The sequence below is a fragment of the Apteryx mantelli genome, chromosome 17, assembly GCF_036417845.1.
Source record: "Apteryx mantelli isolate bAptMan1 chromosome 17, bAptMan1.hap1, whole genome shotgun sequence".
In the NCBI taxonomy this organism is placed as follows: Eukaryota; Metazoa; Chordata; class Aves; order Apterygiformes; family Apterygidae; genus Apteryx; species Apteryx mantelli.
In genome coordinates this window covers 17,474,693-17,492,520 of record NC_089994.1, presented here as the reverse complement: position 1 = coordinate 17,492,520, position 17,828 = coordinate 17,474,693, and the positions used below count along the sequence as shown (strand labels likewise).

Sequence of the window (17,828 nt, the reverse complement as noted above, 5' to 3'; positions counted from 1 at the left end):
GGTTGCTGGAAGTCTTGGTGGTAACATGTAACTCCCGCATCTGCAAGGTCTCCAGGCATTTAATTCAGGAGGAGAGTATCATCTGCCCTATTTTGCAGGTAGGAACTGTGAAGCCCAGTGAGATGAAGCAATTGCTCAAGGTTGTCCAGCAGGGCTCAGTTTAGGCTGCACATTTTCTAAGTCAGCTGAAGAGAAATCTTCTTGTGCAGGGATCTCAACCTCTCTCGTCCGTGGTCACCCATATCTCCTGAAGGGTATGTGATTCCCATTTGTGCCGCAGGCAGTGGGTCCTGGACTGCAGCCCTTTACGAGGTGGCCACTCATGAGACCCGCTTGTTCCAACATGTTCTCTCTCCCATTACAGACCTGCATGCATTTAACCACTTTTGGGATATGCTGGAAAGACCTGTTATACTTGTAGCCCTGAAGAGATGTGCCTGTGCGCACTGTGGGCCTCCCAGAGGGACTGGGTCAGGCTGCTTATCCACAGGACAGATCGAAGAGCTGAGCTGCAGTCACATCTCGTTCAGAGCTGAGCTCCCGTATGCTGTCCTTCATGTGTTTTCTGCCGATACTTGGATGGACAACTGGTGACCCAGGGCATTAGCCCCGTGTTAATGCCTTTGCTCCTCTTGAGCAGATCTATTCCCTTTCCTGGGGGTTAGCAGACAAACCCAGCAACATTAAAACCACATGCAATGGAGCAAACGCTTTCATGGCAGACCCAGCTCCCAGTCTCAAACTCTCAGCCCTGCAACAGCTGGCTGGAATAGAGCCTGCCTGAAAGACGAGATGGTGGGAGGTACAAAGCCAGGTGCCTGCTAGGAAATGATCCAAACTGGCTGTGTTGGCAGAGCACAGGCTCAGAGGCTGCCTCCCCCCTTCCATAGCAGAGCCAAATGCCTGGGAGGGGGTTGAATTTCACTCTGGAGCCTGTGAGAAACCATCAACAGAGGTCAGGTCACAGGACTTCCCTCCAGCCCTCTGGTCACTCGGTCACTGCGTTGAGTACCCAGCACAGCCATCCGGGGGCACCTCTGTAGCACCCCTAGTACCCCAAAAGAGCAGGGACCCAGTGCCCACCCTGGGCAGCTGATGGATCTGGCCTTGTGGAAACGGGCTGCAAGGCTGACAGACCTTCTGAGCTGGAGGAACCAGCGCCAGCTCCAGCGTTGCGATACAAGTCAGTGCTGGGAACCTGTCAGACAGGCCAGGCCCAGACAGATACTTGGCGGTTAGGGAAGCAGTAAGCTGCACATCCCACTGTCCTGACACAACGTTTCCAATGGGAGCAAAAGGGGCATAAAATACTGAAGAGTTGAACTTGTCACTATACCAAGCGAACTCAAGGAAGTGGGTCCCTCGCTTTAATATTGCATTAATACCAGATTACAAATAAAGAGCCCAGGAATCACCACAATCATGCCCATGATTCTGTTCCTGCTGCTGGTCTCAGCGAAGCACTGAAAGCCTGTGTTGATCTGGTCCACATCGTCCCTGGTCCCCAACAAAACCCAGAGATATCCACTGCAGTCATGGGGCCGTGGGGGTCTTCTGAGTTCCTTCCAGCTCCAGGGAGTCAGGCACTGCCTCAGCTTCAGAGCCTCCCCTGAAGCCAGAGCCCCCAATGGCCTGATTTGACTCCTGCTGCTGACCAGAGCCTTTCCAGCAGTTGCAGATTGCTGGAGGTGTTGGGCTGAGTGAGAAGAGATGCCTTGCTCCACTCTCTTTGCCCTCAAAATCAAGACTTGCATCCTAACCTTGTCATTCCTGATCTGCTCTCCCCCTTGCAAGGCTGGTGTTGAATGACTGCAGCCTCTTGGTCCAGGGATGGATTCTGCCCCACCATTAATGAGCCTGGCAATAACGGCACTGAAACCAGATACCGGATAACAGCAAACACCATTGAAATTCAGAAGCTCCCAGGCTGCAGTTAGCACGACCTCTCCCATGCCAGAGTGGTGGCTCTAGCCTCATGTCTGCCCAGTGCCGTGGCTAGCAGCTCAGTCCCAGTTTAGTGAGCGCTGCCCTGTGAAGCGCGTGGGACCTTCAGGCAGATGTGGGGCCCAGCCTCAAGCGAAGCACCATGCTGGGGGTCAGCACCGCCAAGATGCTCTGCTCCAGAGACCTGCATGAGAATAAGATCAGAACACACGCAGGGCAAGTAAGGGACTGCAGGACCAGGGAAACCTGGCAGCAGATGCCCCAGCCCTTTTTGTATGCCAGGAACACAGTGCTGGAGAAATGTCCTCCCCCGGAAACAGTGTCATGTTCTGATCCCACAACAGACAGGACAAATCACTCCCCCCACGCTTGTGGGCCCCCAGATTGCAATGCCTCATTCCTGATGCAGAGGAGGCCCCAGAATGGAGGTCTGCACATGTTGCTACTGCTTTATTTGGGCCAGAGTAGGATCAGATGTTGGGTGCATGCGTCTGCTTACCTGGTTAGCCTGATCCATGGCCCATACAGCTATTGCTGGAGCTGCTGCTTTGGTCATGGCACTCTCTGCCTGCTGGAAGAGGATGGGACATGTTATATCCTTCTAACTCCCCATAACCTAGTGCTGGCTTCCCCTGATAGCCAGTCCTGGCTCTTTGCCAGGCACCACTGCCAGCTGCTGGGTGCGCAGCTGCGTGTCCTGTGCATGGGCCAGACACACCACACTCGCTCTGGAGGGAACCTGAGCTCCGCTCCGCTCCCCCAGAGACGATCTCCCCGGAGAACTGCAGAGATGGGCAGCCTTTGGGACCAGCGTGCAAGTCTGTCGCCTCCCTGCGTGGGAAGCGGCACAATTAGCCAAGACGCCTTTTCAGCTGTCATAACGTCAGCCTTGCAACTCCCCCAAAGGCGTCACTGCTGCTGTCCGTGCTGGTAAGAGCCCCGGTCTCTGCAGTGCCAGCTGGCATGGGGAAGGCTTGCCCTTGCCCTTGCCCAACTCACGAGCATTGTGACACTCCCAAGCCAGGACTGCACAGCTGTTTAATGTTTCACTGCATTATCTTTCCTCCACAGGCAGCACAACTCCTCCACTGGCCTTCACAACATGCAATCACAGCAACGGTTGGCAATGTGGGGATCATGTTAAGGGAAGGAGCAGTGGGATAGAAGGAGAGATGGCAGGGATGAGGGGCTCTCTGCTCCCCCAGGCAAAGAGCAGCTTCTCCACCACAAGCCCAGACCATGGAGCAGAGAGAGTGCGGCAGTCCTGACATTCAGAGATGTGCCAACTCTCTCCCAGATCTGAGGAAGAGAGTGAGAAAGAAGAGGGAGGAGGAGACCTGCCCAGCTCAGCACTTCCAAGTTCCCTAGAGCTGCTGTTTCTCGTCCTTTTCTGCCTTCTTAGGGGCTCAGCCGTTAAGTAGCCTGAAATGCAGGTTCTTGCTCGTTTCTGCCTGAGCGCAAGGAAATGCTTCTTAAAGGCTGAACAGCCAATGGGATTTCTTTTTGGCAGCTAAAAGGGAGTTAAGCAACATGCTAGAATTTGATAATGTCACTAGAATGTGTTAATAATATAACCTCAGTAGCAACCCACAGATAGCAGCGTTTGCTTTCATGACACACTCTGTGAATGATTACCTCGGACTCCACTCCCGGCAAATCTGTTTACAACACCTCCCAGCCCAGAGCTGCCAGAGCCCTGAGCTGCGCCATGTCCACCAGCAGCACTGGGAAGTGCCAGGAAGGGGACCCAGGTGTCCTGATACCTGCCTATTGGCCCAACTTGCCTTGCATTGGCAGAAAGAAGAGATGCATAATTAAAATACTACAATTCAAGAGACCTGGTGCTACTCCCGTCTTTGCCACTGACCCACGAAGTGACCATGGGCAAGTCACTGATATGTTTGCTTCCTCACCACCCCACCAGGAACAGCCAGTGTCCCTCTGCTTCAGAGATTCAGGGCAGGAGCAGCAGTAGCTGCTCTGTGCCCAGGACGAGCCCAGGATGATGGCAGGGTCAAAGTCCAAGAGGCATCCCAGCATCTGCACTGCCGATCACACCCTTATCACTGGGCAGGAGGCTGTTTGCTGACGGAGGTGAGCGCAGGGAGAGCTGCTGCCAGGGAGAGCAGGAGAGCTTCCTGCCCCATCTGAGGAACCTCCCAAGCCAGCATATGAAGAGGCCCGGCCACGCTTTCGTCTGGAGCATCTTGGGAACAAGCAGAATGGACTTAGCCCTTCCCACACACAGAGACAGCAGTGATGCTCCAGAGTCCTGCCAGGAGAAGGGAGTGATCAAGAACTGGACTGGCAGGCATTGAAAAGCCCAAGCCCAGCCAAGCTCTGGGGACTCCATCGGCTTTGGTGGCAGCATGTGTTGATCCTGCACCTTGGCAGAGCAGTGCCAGTGATTAGAGCTGGCCTGGCATTAATCTGTTCATCTTGGAAGGGAGTCCTGGCCTCCGAAATCGCTGCTGCCCATAACATGAACTCTGCCACCTGAATGTTGCCAGCAAAGGAATCCTAGCTGTGGGGCTCTACAAGCAAGTGTCCAATGTGATCAGGAATGCCAAGAGCACCTAGAAGCATGCCAAGAGCACCTACCCTGCTGTAGGTGCAGCAAAGTAAGGTTACTTTAAGAAGGAAAGTGGCTCACCTTAGATTTTTCAAGAAGAGAATGTGGAGTCCATCTGTGCCGGGAAATCTGGTGACCCCACTGGACATCCATGGCCCTTTCCAGCTTGCAGTAAAGACCTTGGGCTGTCCCCAACAGGCTGGTGGGGGGAACAATCAGAGGGACTTTGGGCGCATGAGCTGCCCTGGGATGTGGCTGGGTAACATAGCTCCTGGTGAGGAGCGGCCCAAGCCTGGCCCATGTACTGTAAGGTCGTATGAAAGGCTTCGTGGCGGGGAGGCTGTTAAACACACGGAATCCTTCTTTTATAGCAAAATCCCAAGCCAGGTCAGCCACGAACTCTGCATGCTCCCGGCAGCTTTCACCCGGAGCTGGCCTCGCATGGCCTGGTGACAAGGGAAGAATCGGACACTTCTGCTGTTATGCAACCCACATTACGCAGCCACATCCCAAACATCCCCACATGCCCTAGCCCAGGCCAGCCTCGCAGGGCTCAGAAAGACTCTCTAAGGAACAGCAAAATAACATCTTGTCTTTCTCTGAGCAAAACTCCCAGGTCAGACCTGATGTATGCAAATAAACTCCATTGAGACTTCACAGCAACACCCTCCTGAGCGCCTCTGCTAAAGCTGGTGCTAAGTCTGAGAGCTCCACCTGTAGGACACATCTCTGAGCTCTGAACTCTGGCCCCTGCTCAGTTCTCCCGTGAAAGAAAAGCGACAACACAACAACCTCTGATAAATGCAGAAAGCAAACTGGAACTTGCATCCAGCAAAGAGCAGCAGATGGGGAAATGCTTTGTTTGTGCTCCCTTTTGGCCCTTTCTTCTGTTTGCAGGACACGACCTGACTGCACAACACAGTCTGCCTGAGAAGTCAACAGCCTCACACCTTCCAGAGCCTGTGCTGGGGTGGGGGGGCGGGGGGGGCCCAGCTTTGTGCTTTAAGGATAGTCTATTCCCATCCCTCTTCCCTGCATGCAGCAATAACTTGCTGCACATACACTCCCACACCACTCATCTCCAAATGCAGAGGTAAAACTAGATCCCTCATTTCAACCTCTCATTTCCTATGGAAGCTCTGCGATGAAAGCTCAAGACTACCTGTGCCTCCTGCAGAGCCAGGTATCTCCCAGGCTTTGCTTTACTGCCTGCAATTTCAGAGCTCTCAGGACACAGAGCCAGGAGTGCCCGAGCACTGCAGCACATGCTGCCGCCTGACCTCCCCTGGTTGCGCCCCAGAGCTCTCCCCGCACCGAGGCAGCGGCCCGGCGCAGAGCGGGGCTGGCGTGGCTGGGATCCTCACCCGTCAGAGAGCGTCTGTGCAGTCCCTGCAGCATCACGGCCAGTCGGAAAAAGGCAAAGGCCATGTAGAAATTCCAGTTCTCGGGGCGCTCCACTCCCATGTGGTCCCAGTACATCTGGGAATACTCCTCTGCTGTGGGGATTCCCAGCCGCCCCAGATCACACTTCCGCAAGCCTGGAAGATGCAAAGAGGCAACAGTGAGTCAGATGACAGCGAGGAGCTCAGAGCGTTCTTGGGATGCTGAGGCTTGTTGCAGACCCATGCGGGCTGCGGAGCAGTGGAGACAGTCACTGTTGTCATTCTAAGCATGGGCTGATCTGGTGCACCTGCACCCACCTAGGACCAGCCCCGAAGCTCTGGACAGCTCAGAATAAAACAAACCCGAGAAGCTGCTAACAGCTACTGCAGCCAGCATGGGCAGGGGTAGCTGACCGGGCTCGGCTGCGATGTGGCTCTCACCTATGCAGGAAACGTGTGACCGCAGTAATTCAGCCACAATCACCCTTCACATAACAGAATGAATCCAGCACTGCTGCCGTGCTGTCTCCATATAAAACAATGGATGTTTGTCACCAGCCCACCTAGGTGAAAAGTATACAAGGGAGTTTTCTTCACTGGGGTGAGACTGGGAAAGCAGCGGCTGGTAGTTCGTCCTCCTGCATGAGGGAGTAATTTTCCTAACTGTTTACCCCTAGATTTTTCCTTTTAGCAAGTGTATAGCTTCACAGACAAAATTGTTCTGGGCTGGCTTAGTTCACAGCTTGGTCCTCCACCCAAGGGAGGTCTGTTTCTTCTCATTCCTCTGGAAAACAAGTTCCCAAGTTTTACAGCTGAAGTGAGAGAGAAAATAATCAAAACGGATTTTTAAATCCAGATTTGCAAGCTGTGAAGCAGGGTCCTCCTCTCTGGGGCCAGCCCTGACACCACTGTTAACAAAGGCCCGTGTTCATGAACAGGGTGATAGAGAGGGCACATGGCCAAGCTCACAGCCAGAGCATCTTCTCGTCAAATGGGTGGCAGATCCCAGACAAACTGGGGATGGGGTGACCGTGGCACAGCAATCACTGCACATGCAGGAAGATGCCTCTGCCCTGGAGGGATGGGGAGGTTCTTCAGGGAGAGCAGAAAGGACAGAGTAGGAAATATGGTAGGAGACAGGCAGCCCTTCTCAAATGCAATGAGCCCAACTGTCAGCTGAGCTCTCTGGGCAGGAGCCAGTCTGTTTCCAAACTCTGATTCCTATCTCCATTTGTCAAATGTGACTTCGCCCCTCTCTGTACCTCTCAGTGTATCAAAGTGAGGTGGCAGGAAGTAGGCCATGCAGTTATTTGCCACATCAGAGACGGGATCTCCTAGAGTTGAAAGCTTCCAGCCAAGGACAGCAAGGACTTCTGGCCTCTCTGGATGAAAAATCAGGTTATCCAGCCTGTATCAGAGGGAAAAGAGGTCAGAAACGTTCCAAGAGGGGGAAAAAAAGCCAGTGCTCAGCAGCAGCAGGTGCTTTCCAATGCTCTTTGCTCTGTGCAAAAATTGCTTTGGGAGGCTGCACAAGTGAAACATTAATTCCTGCAAGCATAGGTCAGGAAGGACTGAGATTACTCAATAGTGAACTCCTTGGTTAATAATGAACTGAACTGTGCTTTGAAAAATAAAATAAGATGATTTGGAGCCTCAGATCATTAACAGATGTTACAGGACAGCCTATCCAAAAAGCAATGCAGGCAAGTCCCTGTCCAGGGGGATTTGCTGGTCATCTTAAAGCATACAATAACTCAGGGCCCTGCACCGTTGTGTGCTATAGATTTTGTTCAGTACAGCCTTCAGTGGCAGGGTGACTCCCAGGAGAGGGCAGCAGCCTATTGAGGAGGAAAAAGAGAGGGCAACATCCCTGCCAGGATGCAGAGAGCTCACCTGCTTCCAGTCACACAGAAACTGTGTGTACTACACCATGTGTGAAGGAGCTTTGGCCCAGAATCGGCAAAAATCTACACTCGGGGACTCACAGCCCTGGCAGCCAAGGTCTGACAACACAGGAAGAAAAGTTCTCCTTGCTGAAGTAGCTCTCAGCATTCCTCGCCTGTCCACAGCCACCACACCCAAGTGACTTTATCCATAACACCGGCAGCAGGCAAGTTTTGCCATGCATCCTGCAGCATCTCACCAACCATGCAAACTCTTTAAGCACCAAATATCATTAGCAACTTGCATCAGGACTGATTTCTGAATAGTGCAGAAATGGTTTATGACCCCCCAGCATTAGACCAGTGTTTGCAGTAGTCACGCCAAGAAACTCTGAAATGCCAAGCAGGCAGCAAGGCTGGAACCAGATGTCAGGGCTCCAGGCTTTCAGTTCTTGCCCATCGTGCCCCACTCTAAAATGGGCACCAGTTTAAACTGCCACAGATCAGTAGGCAAATAAACATGGGGGAAAATGCGGGAGTTCTGGGTGCAAAAGACGCAAAGGGCTCCTGGCACTCCTTGATCTCATACCCAGAACATGCTGAACCTGACCCAAAGCATGGTTTTCAGGCTGCCCTGAGGTTGCTGGGCCAGCCCAGCTCAGCACCTTTTTAGGTCCTGCATGTTGCTTTACACCCTCTCTCCCTCTCTACGGTCTGTCCAGGGGAGTGCCGTCAGCCAAGCAGTACCTGAAATCACCGTGCACCACCGTCGTCCTCTGGGATTCAGGGAAGTGCAGAGGCAGCCACTCGATGAGTCTCTCCATGGCTGGAATAACATGTGTTTCCATAGCTCGATACTGCTTTGTCCAGGTCTGAACTTGCCGCTGAATGTAATTACCTGCAATAAGGGAATGAAGGCTCTCAGGGAAACGGATAGGCACAAAGAAGCTTCAAAACAGACACACAAAAGGTGCAGGCAGGAACAAATAGCCAAACAGGTCTCTGCCCAGCACCCCGAGATAAGCTCCAAGGATTTGATGATTATTTCCAAGGGTCTCGCACATTCATAACTAGGCTCTGGATTTGATATTCTGATGCAAATAATCCGATCCTGGACAAAAATGTAACTTCTCTACCAACTCTCAGAAGCTGAGATAGCCCTGCAGAGAGACTGGACAAGCTGAGGAAGCTTCATCAGAGACAGCAGCAAGCACATTACCCCTGAAGCCACAGTGCAGCTCTTGCTAAAGGTAGGAAACTCGGGACTACAAAACGCAGACATGGAGGATCCCAAGCAGCTTTCCACACGCTCACAGCAGGCCTGGGGATCAGACACTCTGCTGCACACCTTCCCTTTCCCATCTGCCACCAAGTCTGCCCAACTCCTGTACCCAAACCTGTCCCTTGAAATGCTGATACCCAGGAAGAGAAAGCAGCGATAGAGGATACGTAGCCTTCTCTCACCATGCTCCCCATAGTCCTCCAGCTTGGCTGCTCTGAGGTCTACGCTGTGGATCCTGGAGAGGACCTGACTCATGGCAGCATAAATAGCCCTCCGCTGGCTAGGCTGCAGCCCGGGGAGGGAGACGTCCCTGTAGACTTGGCCAGCACAGTGCTCCATCAGGTAGAAAGGTGTGCCAAGGGTGCTGGGGAAGCAAGGTGGAACCAGCATGTCTGAGGGTAATCCTGCTCCCTGTCACCTCTCAGACCTCACCCGCACCCCGAGCATGCCCCCAGGCCCTATCTGTGTGGCACGACGAGCAGCCTCAAGAGCACTGCTCCGGGAGCACTCTCTCCCCGCTGCGGCCTGGGCTCGGGCCCAGCTCAGGCCACCCGTTGGCGGCACGGCTGCGGCATGCTCAGTCTCGGTCCCTCCAGCCCCAGGAAGCAGAGGTTGGGGCTGGGCTACAGCACCAGTGGTCTCCCTGCTCCCCTCGCAGTGTGCTCTGGAGCCTGGCCATCAGACTGCACGCAAACATCATGAACGGCGGGCACGCATTTACCTGGCAGAGCAGAGAGACACTTTACTACAGTGGCCGGCAGTGATCCGAGCAGAGCTGTGCTGACTGCCAGCTACGGGGAGAGCCAGAGTCTCTCCTTCGTCCCCCAAGGACTGAACTACAGAGCACATTGCAGGCACAGACTTGCTGCTATCGTATCTTTAGATCATGGGGCAAGTCTGAGGTCTGGCAGTTGGAAAAATCACCTTCTTATTGGAAACCTGAGCATATTGAGCCAGAGTCAGCAGAAAGCCCCACAGAACTGTTTTGTAGTTGTTTTTCAAAGGAAGACAGCATTTTAATTAATTACTAAAATAAGGACACACCTCAAACAAGCCAAATAAAAATGTTACAGTCCTTTGAACTTCTAGAGGCTCCTCTAGCCCAAGACTGGGCGAACACTAGTTAGGCCACTGCACTTTCATGAGGCCTGGTTTGGGAGACACAGCAGCTCCTGGGACAGATCCCAGCAGCTGTTTAACAGCACGCAGTGATGCTAAACCACAACTGAGTATGGAGACCACCACCACTACAGCCAAGGGAAGGCAGGAAGGAGGGGCAGGGGCCAGAACCACTCTGTAAACACTCCACTTACAAAAACAGCACTAGGAGTTGCAAGCCACCAGCATCTCATGTTTTAAAACACAACAGCCAGGCCAGGGATCCTTCCAGGTCAACAGCCCCCTTTGCATCCCTGGAGTCACTGAGCCTTTGCTGTGCCAGTCCGCACAAACACCCCTGTTTGCCTGTCTGGGTTCTCACACCTAACCCAGCCCCGGCGCAAGCGCCCCCTTCTTCTCTTTTCTCCTTGCCTTTGCGGGGCTCCGGCTGAGGTTATCAAACACACAGCGAAAGCTAAGGGACAAGATTACCTTCTGTCCTCACAGAGAGCAAGTACAGTGGGAACAGGAACACCGGCCTCAGAGAGAGCCTTCAGCACCCTGCCAGGGCAAGTCAGAGAGCCATGTCAGCACAGAAAGGCATTAGGGAATCGATACCAGAACTGCATTTTTGCTAGGCAGATGTACAATATTAAAGACTCCCGTGCTCAGTGTTAAATACACTAAAATTACATGGCTGGGGGTAGGGGAGAGAAACACGCTAAAATCTTCATATGGCCCAGAACCCCAGGATCCATCCACCACACTCCCCGGAAAGCCAAGGGGAGAGCACACCAGCCCCCACGCGTCCTGCTGCTCTGCCGCCGCTGCAGAGGCGTGTGGCACAGCGGTCTGGTTTGCAGCGCAGCCCCACCGCAAGGGGACCGGCCCTCAGCGAGGCTCCTCACCGCTCATTTTCCAGCTGTGCTGCAGCCTGCCTCCGACTCGAGGTGCCAGGCACCACAGAGCGTGAGCAGCCAGGCAGCTACCCCACTCGAGGGGGCACGCTGCTGGGCACGGGCTGCTGAGCAAGGCCCCCCACTCGAATGAGGCCTGGGAGGGGGCACACAGCCACTTACTCCCTGCCATGAGAACCAGCGCACGGGAGAAGGAAGACCTGAGGGAGCCTGCACGTCTGCGAGCCAAGGGGAGAGAGGCAGAGGATGGGCCGGGACCTGTATCTGACCATGCACGTGAAACTCCCAAGTCAGAATGCAATCGCCCTCTTTGGAACCAGGCTGAGAGGGAATAACCAACTTGTTTACTTGGCAAAAATTACTGACAGCCCTTTAGTTAACAGAGGAGACAACAGCAGCCATGCCTCGCTACGCCTGGCGGGACACCAATTCAGAACAAAGAGTGTCATTCCGGAATCACACACAATGCTCTTTAATGTGACTAGGGGAACGTGCCCCTATCTATCAGGCAGGGTCAGTCCATCTTTCCTCCAGGAATCCTGAGCTTTCAAATCACCTCTGTTCTCATGGGACGTAGGGACTTCTACAGGGATCCTGCTTCACCTGACATGTGCTGGGAGAGCTGTGTTATGCCACATGGCCCGGGAGGATGCACAGCGTGGGAGTGGGAAGGGTGCCTTCCACGGGGGCTTTGAGCACAGGGTGCCAACTGTGTGTTCACCCCCAGCTGCAGGGCAGCAGTACAGCCTTGTCTCTCAGTCCAGGACAGTTCACGCTAGCTGTAGCGAATGGATGGATCACAGACTGGAATATGGAGCTACACTGCAAGACGCAGGGGAAGACAATGCGGGAGGCAAGTGTGCGAGCTGTGTGTGATGTGGACCAGAAAAGTCAAGGCTGTAATACAGCACTGTCCCTCGGACAGGGCTGTCGGGGATCTCCTACAACAGTCTTCACCAGTCAGCTGGCACCAGGAACACAGCCAGAGCAGCTGCCTTCTCACCTGTATTCCTTGGCGACAGCAGGGCCTGCGGGAAGCAGACGGTTAGAGGACTCCTTCTTCAGCACTAGCGAGCTATCTCCAAACTTGACATAGTAGGTCCGGGTAGACTCTCCGTGGCCAAACTGCCGTAACATCAATGGACCTGAACGGTTGCGAGCAAAGGATCAGCAGACAGAAACGCAGGCTGGAATTACTTTTCACCACTTCTCCAGTTCTAGTTTCCCTTCCTGTGCTTGGGGCTGGAATCTCATTTGCAGCAACCAGGAACCTACACGTTGCTTCTCTGTCCCAAATCCCTGGGGACCATGGCAGTAGCTCGCAGATGGCAATAGGCCAGGAATATGCCTGGCATTCATTTGGCAACTTTTGCTCAATCCCTCCCACACAAGGAAGTCCTAAAATGTTGCTTCCCAGTTCAACAGTGAGTGATCACTGAAACTTAAAAGGCTGCAATGTTTGCTTGGAGGGTGAGAAGCCTTTTGTTAGTACTTTCAATCCATCTGTCATATGATGGAAAGAACCAAAGGCTCCAGGATATGTGAACTTTCAGGCTGAAGAGCAAAAAGCACTGCAATACCTGTTGCCTGGCCACTGAGGACATTTTCAAGGTACTTTTGGAGACGATCTTTTGGGATCCCCATGGTTGGTCTCACTGAACAAGTATATGGAACAAACCCTTGCAGAGGAAAACCCAGACAGGTTTCCAGCTCTTTGAGGGCTACTTCTGTATCATCAACCTGAAAGCAGGAGAGAGGGAAAAAGATTGGACGACAGAAGATAAAATAAAGAGGTCTGCACACTTGTGATGCATTTATCTGCGAGTCCAAAGGCACTGATCTGTTAAGACACACAGGCATTCGTCGGTCAGTCCCTGCCAACGTGGAGAACCGTTACCAGTATTCGTGGAGCCACCTGCCTTGGTCTCTGTCCAATTCCAATGGTACAGGCACATCCCTGTGAGCTTGGGCTGGAATAAGAGCTGGAATTCCCTGTGTGCACAGGGAGCAGAGTTCACTCTTCCCACCTGGCCTGTGCTTGTTCCTTCCCAACTGGTCCCCTCACTGCAGTAAAACCCCTGTGCTCACTATCTCCAAAGCTTGGGGGTTATCCAGCCCTCAGATGACAGGTATGTGAAGCCTCAGAGCTTCCACAAGGTTATTAAATACCCCTTAAAATCTCATATTGGACAGATACGGTTGTCTTAGCCACATGGTTAAGGCTGTTTCTGTAATAGGGAACTGAGGTCTATGAAAGAGAAGTGACTTCTCCAAGGTTACACTAGTTGTAGGGTTTAGAGCTGGGAACGAAACAGGCCAGCGCAGACTTTGCCAGCAGTGCTCCCCTTTAACCCTGCAACAGCCTGCAGGAATAATGACAGGCTAAAACAAAAGGCTTGGCAACATGGGTCTGCCGCTGCCACTTGGAAGTGCTGAGCCATTCAAGTCAAACACTGTTTCTGGACTTAGAAACCATATCCAAAGCCTGCCCTGATTGCATTGCTTTGTACCTTCACCGTTTTAATGCCAAGTTGGGCTGCTGCCTTTAGGTTCTGGCTGATGTCATCAAGGAAGATGGATTCCTGGGGCTGAACACCCAAGCGCTCCAAGCAGAGCTTGTAGATACGAGGATCTGGCTTGAAGATTCCTGTGCGGCAAGATTCAACTATCTACAGTGACAAACAATGGGTTGGTTATGCATGAATCTACTGTGATCACAAACACCTGAGCAGTGTTGGAAATGGAGGACAGGAGGGTGGGAGTGAGACTGACAGGCAAAGTAATGTGTGAAATAAAGGACACAAGGGGTGGAGGGCTGACAGAGCTGGATAAGATGTGATCCAAGTAACTGTTTGGGTGCTGATTGCCTTGGCTGTGGATCTGTCAGTTCAAATAAGCTAAACAGGATCAGCCAGTCCTCGGATGGATGATATCCAAGGAGATGTAATGATCCAGGTGACTCAGTGGATGTCCCCGGACGTGCTGAACTAATTGCTCAGTGCTGTCCAAGGAACTGTTGGAGTACACCACCTTCCAGATGGTCTGGAAAAGTGGTGTACTGGCCATTACACCTATCAACAACGCCAAGGCAATCTTCACAGCAGTAGAGGTGTTGACTGCAATTGTGTTGCAATTATCACTAGCGCACGACATCCATAGATATCCACACCTACCGATAGGGTTTGATATTAATATTAAGTGGAGGGTGCATATGAGATGTTGGAAGGGGGTATAATAATTTGCGAGGTGGGGGGGGGATGTTGTGCACTAGCGATATGTATGGAAATCAATACTCGTCAAGGCCCATCAAGGTCAAAAACGGTCAATGCCTATCAAGAGCAACATTGGCCCCAGACCAAAAGCTATGCATGCGGAACAGGAACGGGAGGAATCGCTGCCTATCGATAGTTGTGGAATTCAACAGGCATCAATGCTGCTCCATACTGAGAGGGATCGATGTTATTATGCCCCCACACTACTTATTACACCCCCTTCCGACATTTTACATTCCCACACCATTTATTACACCCCCTGACACTTATTACACCCCTCTGCAAACTATTACACCCTCTTCTGACATATTACACCCCCCACCATTTATTACGGCCCCCAACACTTATTACACCCCCTTCCGACACATCACGTGCCTCTTCCACTTATTATTGATATCGACATCGAACACTATTGATAGGTCTCGCATTCGACAGGCATCAGTGCTGCTCCATATCGAGAGGGCTCAATACTGAGAGAGAGTCATCGGTGCCTACCAAGAGCAACATCAGCCCCAGTCTGAAAGCTACGCGTGTGTGGCAGGAACGGGAGGTATCAGTGCCTATCGATAAGGTTCGATATCGATATGAATAGATATTGCCCCCACCAGTTATTACACCCCAATGCCACTTATTATGCCACCCTGGAAATTATTACGCCCCCTTCCAACATATTATGCTTTTCCTGACATTTATTACGGCCCCCCGCCACTTATTACCTGCCCCCACAAATTATTACGCACTTTTTCTCACATACAGTGCAGTTGCCTGCCATTACACAAGTGCCACATTGCATGAGGGATGACACTGGACAGGCCATGGTTATTAAAGTGCTTTGAAACACTGGGATGAAAGGTACCACAGATCGTCATAAGAGAGCATCAGTATACCAAGAGAACTTCATAGACACCAGTGTCACTGTTATAATACACAGAAAGATGAGTCAATAATGACATAATGTTGACAAGATGACTTTAAACAGTCCTGGGTTTTCAATGGAAAATGTATACATATATAGAGAGAGAGAAAGCTAGAGCTATAGAGCTAGACAGAGAAATGCATTTTGAAGTCTGTCCCGGCTTACCACATCAAACTGCTTTCGGTCTAGGGGCAGAAAGCTCTCTCCATTCAGCAGACAGAAGTTGTTGCTTAGAACAGCTGTCTTAAGACCTTCTGCATGGATACACTGTACTGCTTCTGCCATTATGGGGAGCTGTTTTATCATCTCATTTCTGATTAAGTTCAAGAGAAATGAACCCACTGGAACAGAAACATTTGCCTAAGAAACCAGAGAAACCCCAATAATGACAATTAGCTATAAGTGGTTTTTAAGCAGTGAAGAAAAAGCAAGACGAGGAGCAGCTGGGTAGGTAGATTGCATGATCACCTTATCTTGCTGTCTTACTTCCTTTGGCAGTGGAAGGCAGCCAGAGAATTTCTTGGCTTAGACCAAATAAAATGGAGTTCTCAGGTTACTAATTCTACAGAAAAGCAGTTAAGCTAAAGGGCTGATGTGGGGAAAGAGAAGTGCACTAGAACTGTGCCTGCTATTGAATCAAGGCAGGTTGGAGTTAAATGCAGCATTACCATTCAGGAGGCAGGAAAGGAACTTGTATTTCAAACTGAGCTGTTTCAGAAAGAGTTTATGGAAAAGAGGACTCTTACATTGTGTTCCTGGATCTAATAAACACAAGCTGTAGTGGAGGGACTTCTCCTGAACCTAAGAACCTTCCCCAGGGTCCAGGTGTGTCTGTGCAGGAATCAGCAGCAAGTGGTCTCAGCCAGAGAATCGAGCAAAATAAGAGAGGGGATGTCTCTGTGGTGGACCGTCTCTGACTTATCATCTCTGCTGATTCTGGAGGTCTCTTGAAATTAGAAAGCTATGGAATATGGAGGAAGAGGCAGGCGGAAGTGATGGCAAATTCTGCTCGTCATCCTGTTTGGGTACCAGAATGATGAGGGCAGTGAAAAATCTGCCCTGATCGGATAGCAATACTTCCTAGATGTCTAAGAAGCCTTTAAGAACCTGCACTGCAGATGGTAAATCTGAGCCCACTCTTGTTCGATACATGAAGCACAAACAACTTCCACAGAACATTTTCTTTTAAAAGTTCCTCTTTCCTTACTGAACCATGACGTTCCCACATTGCAGGATCCCATTTCCCTGTAGTCAGGAAGCACAAAGAAAGGAGACGGGAGTTGGCTTACAATCTCAAAGCACTGCTGTCCAAATTCCTGCAAAAACTCCACAGTCGTCAGCTCTCCTCTGGTGTACTTCAGAGAGGGACTGTTTTCCCCTCCAGCGAGTACAGCTTTTTGGATGGTGCCAGCTGGAATACAATTCTGGACCTCCCAGTCTATATAGAGAGAAGTAAGAAAGCCAGGAGAGAGCACATATAGCATCATCAGAACTGGGAAACTGGCTAGAAATCCCTCTACAACCTTGAAATCTGATTCAAAAGACACAACACCAGCACTCATGAGACATGCTGGACTGAGGTAATTTACCCAGCTGCAGAGAGAAGTTCTGGCATCCCCCAAACCAAAGCACCTCATCCTCATTTTAGACATGATACCCTTGGGGTGAAAACATTAAGTCCTTAAAGTGTCCTGAAGCACCCAGCACCACTGTTAGGTGGCATCAGTCGGTGTTATTGCAGGACAGTTTAATCTTCCGATGTGTTCAGGCCCTGACCTGGGGATGTCAAAAAATGACAAGTTATTGTCAGTGCTAGTGCTGTGGATGGTGTAACTGGTTGTGCTGGGCAGCGGTATCATCAAAGTCACTGCAAGCAAATTCTTGAATACCTTACAGGAACCAGAGGTGACCGATGAAGAAATGTGAAATTCATTTTGTCTATATGCATAAAACCAGCAAGGCGAGATGAGGATACAGACCTGCAGCTACCTTGTAAGGGGCCGGCAGGAGCACTCCATTCATGTCAAAGATTACCGCTTTATACAGGCACGATCCCGAACGCCTGCCCCGGACCGACCCCGGCGCCGCACATGGCGCGGGCCAGGGGATGCCGGCACCCTGCCAGCACGAGGCTCGGAAAACGCGTCGCAGGTACATGCCGCCGGCCACGCAGAGAGGAGAACCGCTGTAAAAGCAGAGAGATACGCACGACCTCTGGGAAAAACAACACATACGCAGGCTTTTGAGCATCGTTGCACGGCTCCTGACTGGAGGGGGAGCAAACAGGGGGCCCACAGCCCTGCACCATGACTTTCGCGCCAGCTGGGGCCGGTTTAAGGGGAAACGAAGGAAATTTTTTCCCGCCCTTTGGCCAAGGGCATAGGGCCTCCCCCCCCTCCCCCCAATCCTGGGCCTAGCGGCGTTGTCATGGCAACGGGGCCTGCTGCCCCCAGCGCAGGCCTGCCTGTGGGGGGGGGGGGGGAAATGCGCATCCCTGCTTCGCTCCCGTCGCACCCCTAGAGTCAACCCGGGGCGCTGGGGGCCGGGGAGGGCCCGGAGGGG

General features: G+C 52.0%; 1 protein-coding gene across 4 annotated transcripts; it reads right to left on the bottom strand.

Moving 5' to 3' along the window:
* Positions 1-1,345: 1,345 nt before the first annotated feature.
* Positions 1,346-17,726, bottom strand: ACAD10 (acyl-CoA dehydrogenase family member 10). 4 transcript variants are annotated; one of them, XM_067306960.1, is made up of 14 exons: positions 17,246-17,726; positions 16,556-16,704; positions 15,432-15,626; positions 13,589-13,747; positions 12,659-12,818; positions 12,082-12,223; positions 10,654-10,722; positions 9,246-9,427; positions 8,529-8,679; positions 7,161-7,306; positions 5,881-6,054; positions 4,598-4,962; positions 2,444-2,515; positions 1,346-2,128 (listed from the first exon to the last, which is right to left on the bottom strand). In XM_067306960.1, exons 1-14 carry the CDS (start codon positions 17,514-17,516, stop codon positions 2,015-2,017), a joined length of 2,349 nt encoding a protein of 782 aa, XP_067163061.1. In that variant the 5' UTR covers positions 17,517-17,726; the 3' UTR covers positions 1,346-2,014. The 4 variants fall into 4 exon arrangements, with proteins under 4 accessions (XP_067163061.1, XP_067163062.1, XP_067163063.1 ...); XM_067306961.1 differs by having other exon boundaries at positions 2,444-2,512; XM_067306962.1 differs by lacking the exon at positions 10,654-10,722.
* Positions 17,727-17,828: the final 102 nt, after the last annotated feature.

Bases quoted from the DNA above. Each gene is read 5' to 3' on its own strand.
- ACAD10 (XM_067306960.1), bottom strand. From the start codon at position 17,516: ATGCTCAAAAGCCTGCGTATGTGTTGTTTTTCCCAGAGGTCGTGCGTA. The intron at 15,627-16,555 runs GTAAGCCAACTC...CTGGTTTCTTAG, and splicing joins GACAGCAGTGCTTTGAGATT to GCAAATGTTTCTGTTCCAGT. The intron at 12,819-13,588 runs GTACAAAGCAAT...TCCTGCTTTCAG, and splicing joins TTGGCATTAAAACGGTGAAG to GTTGATGATACAGAAGTAGC.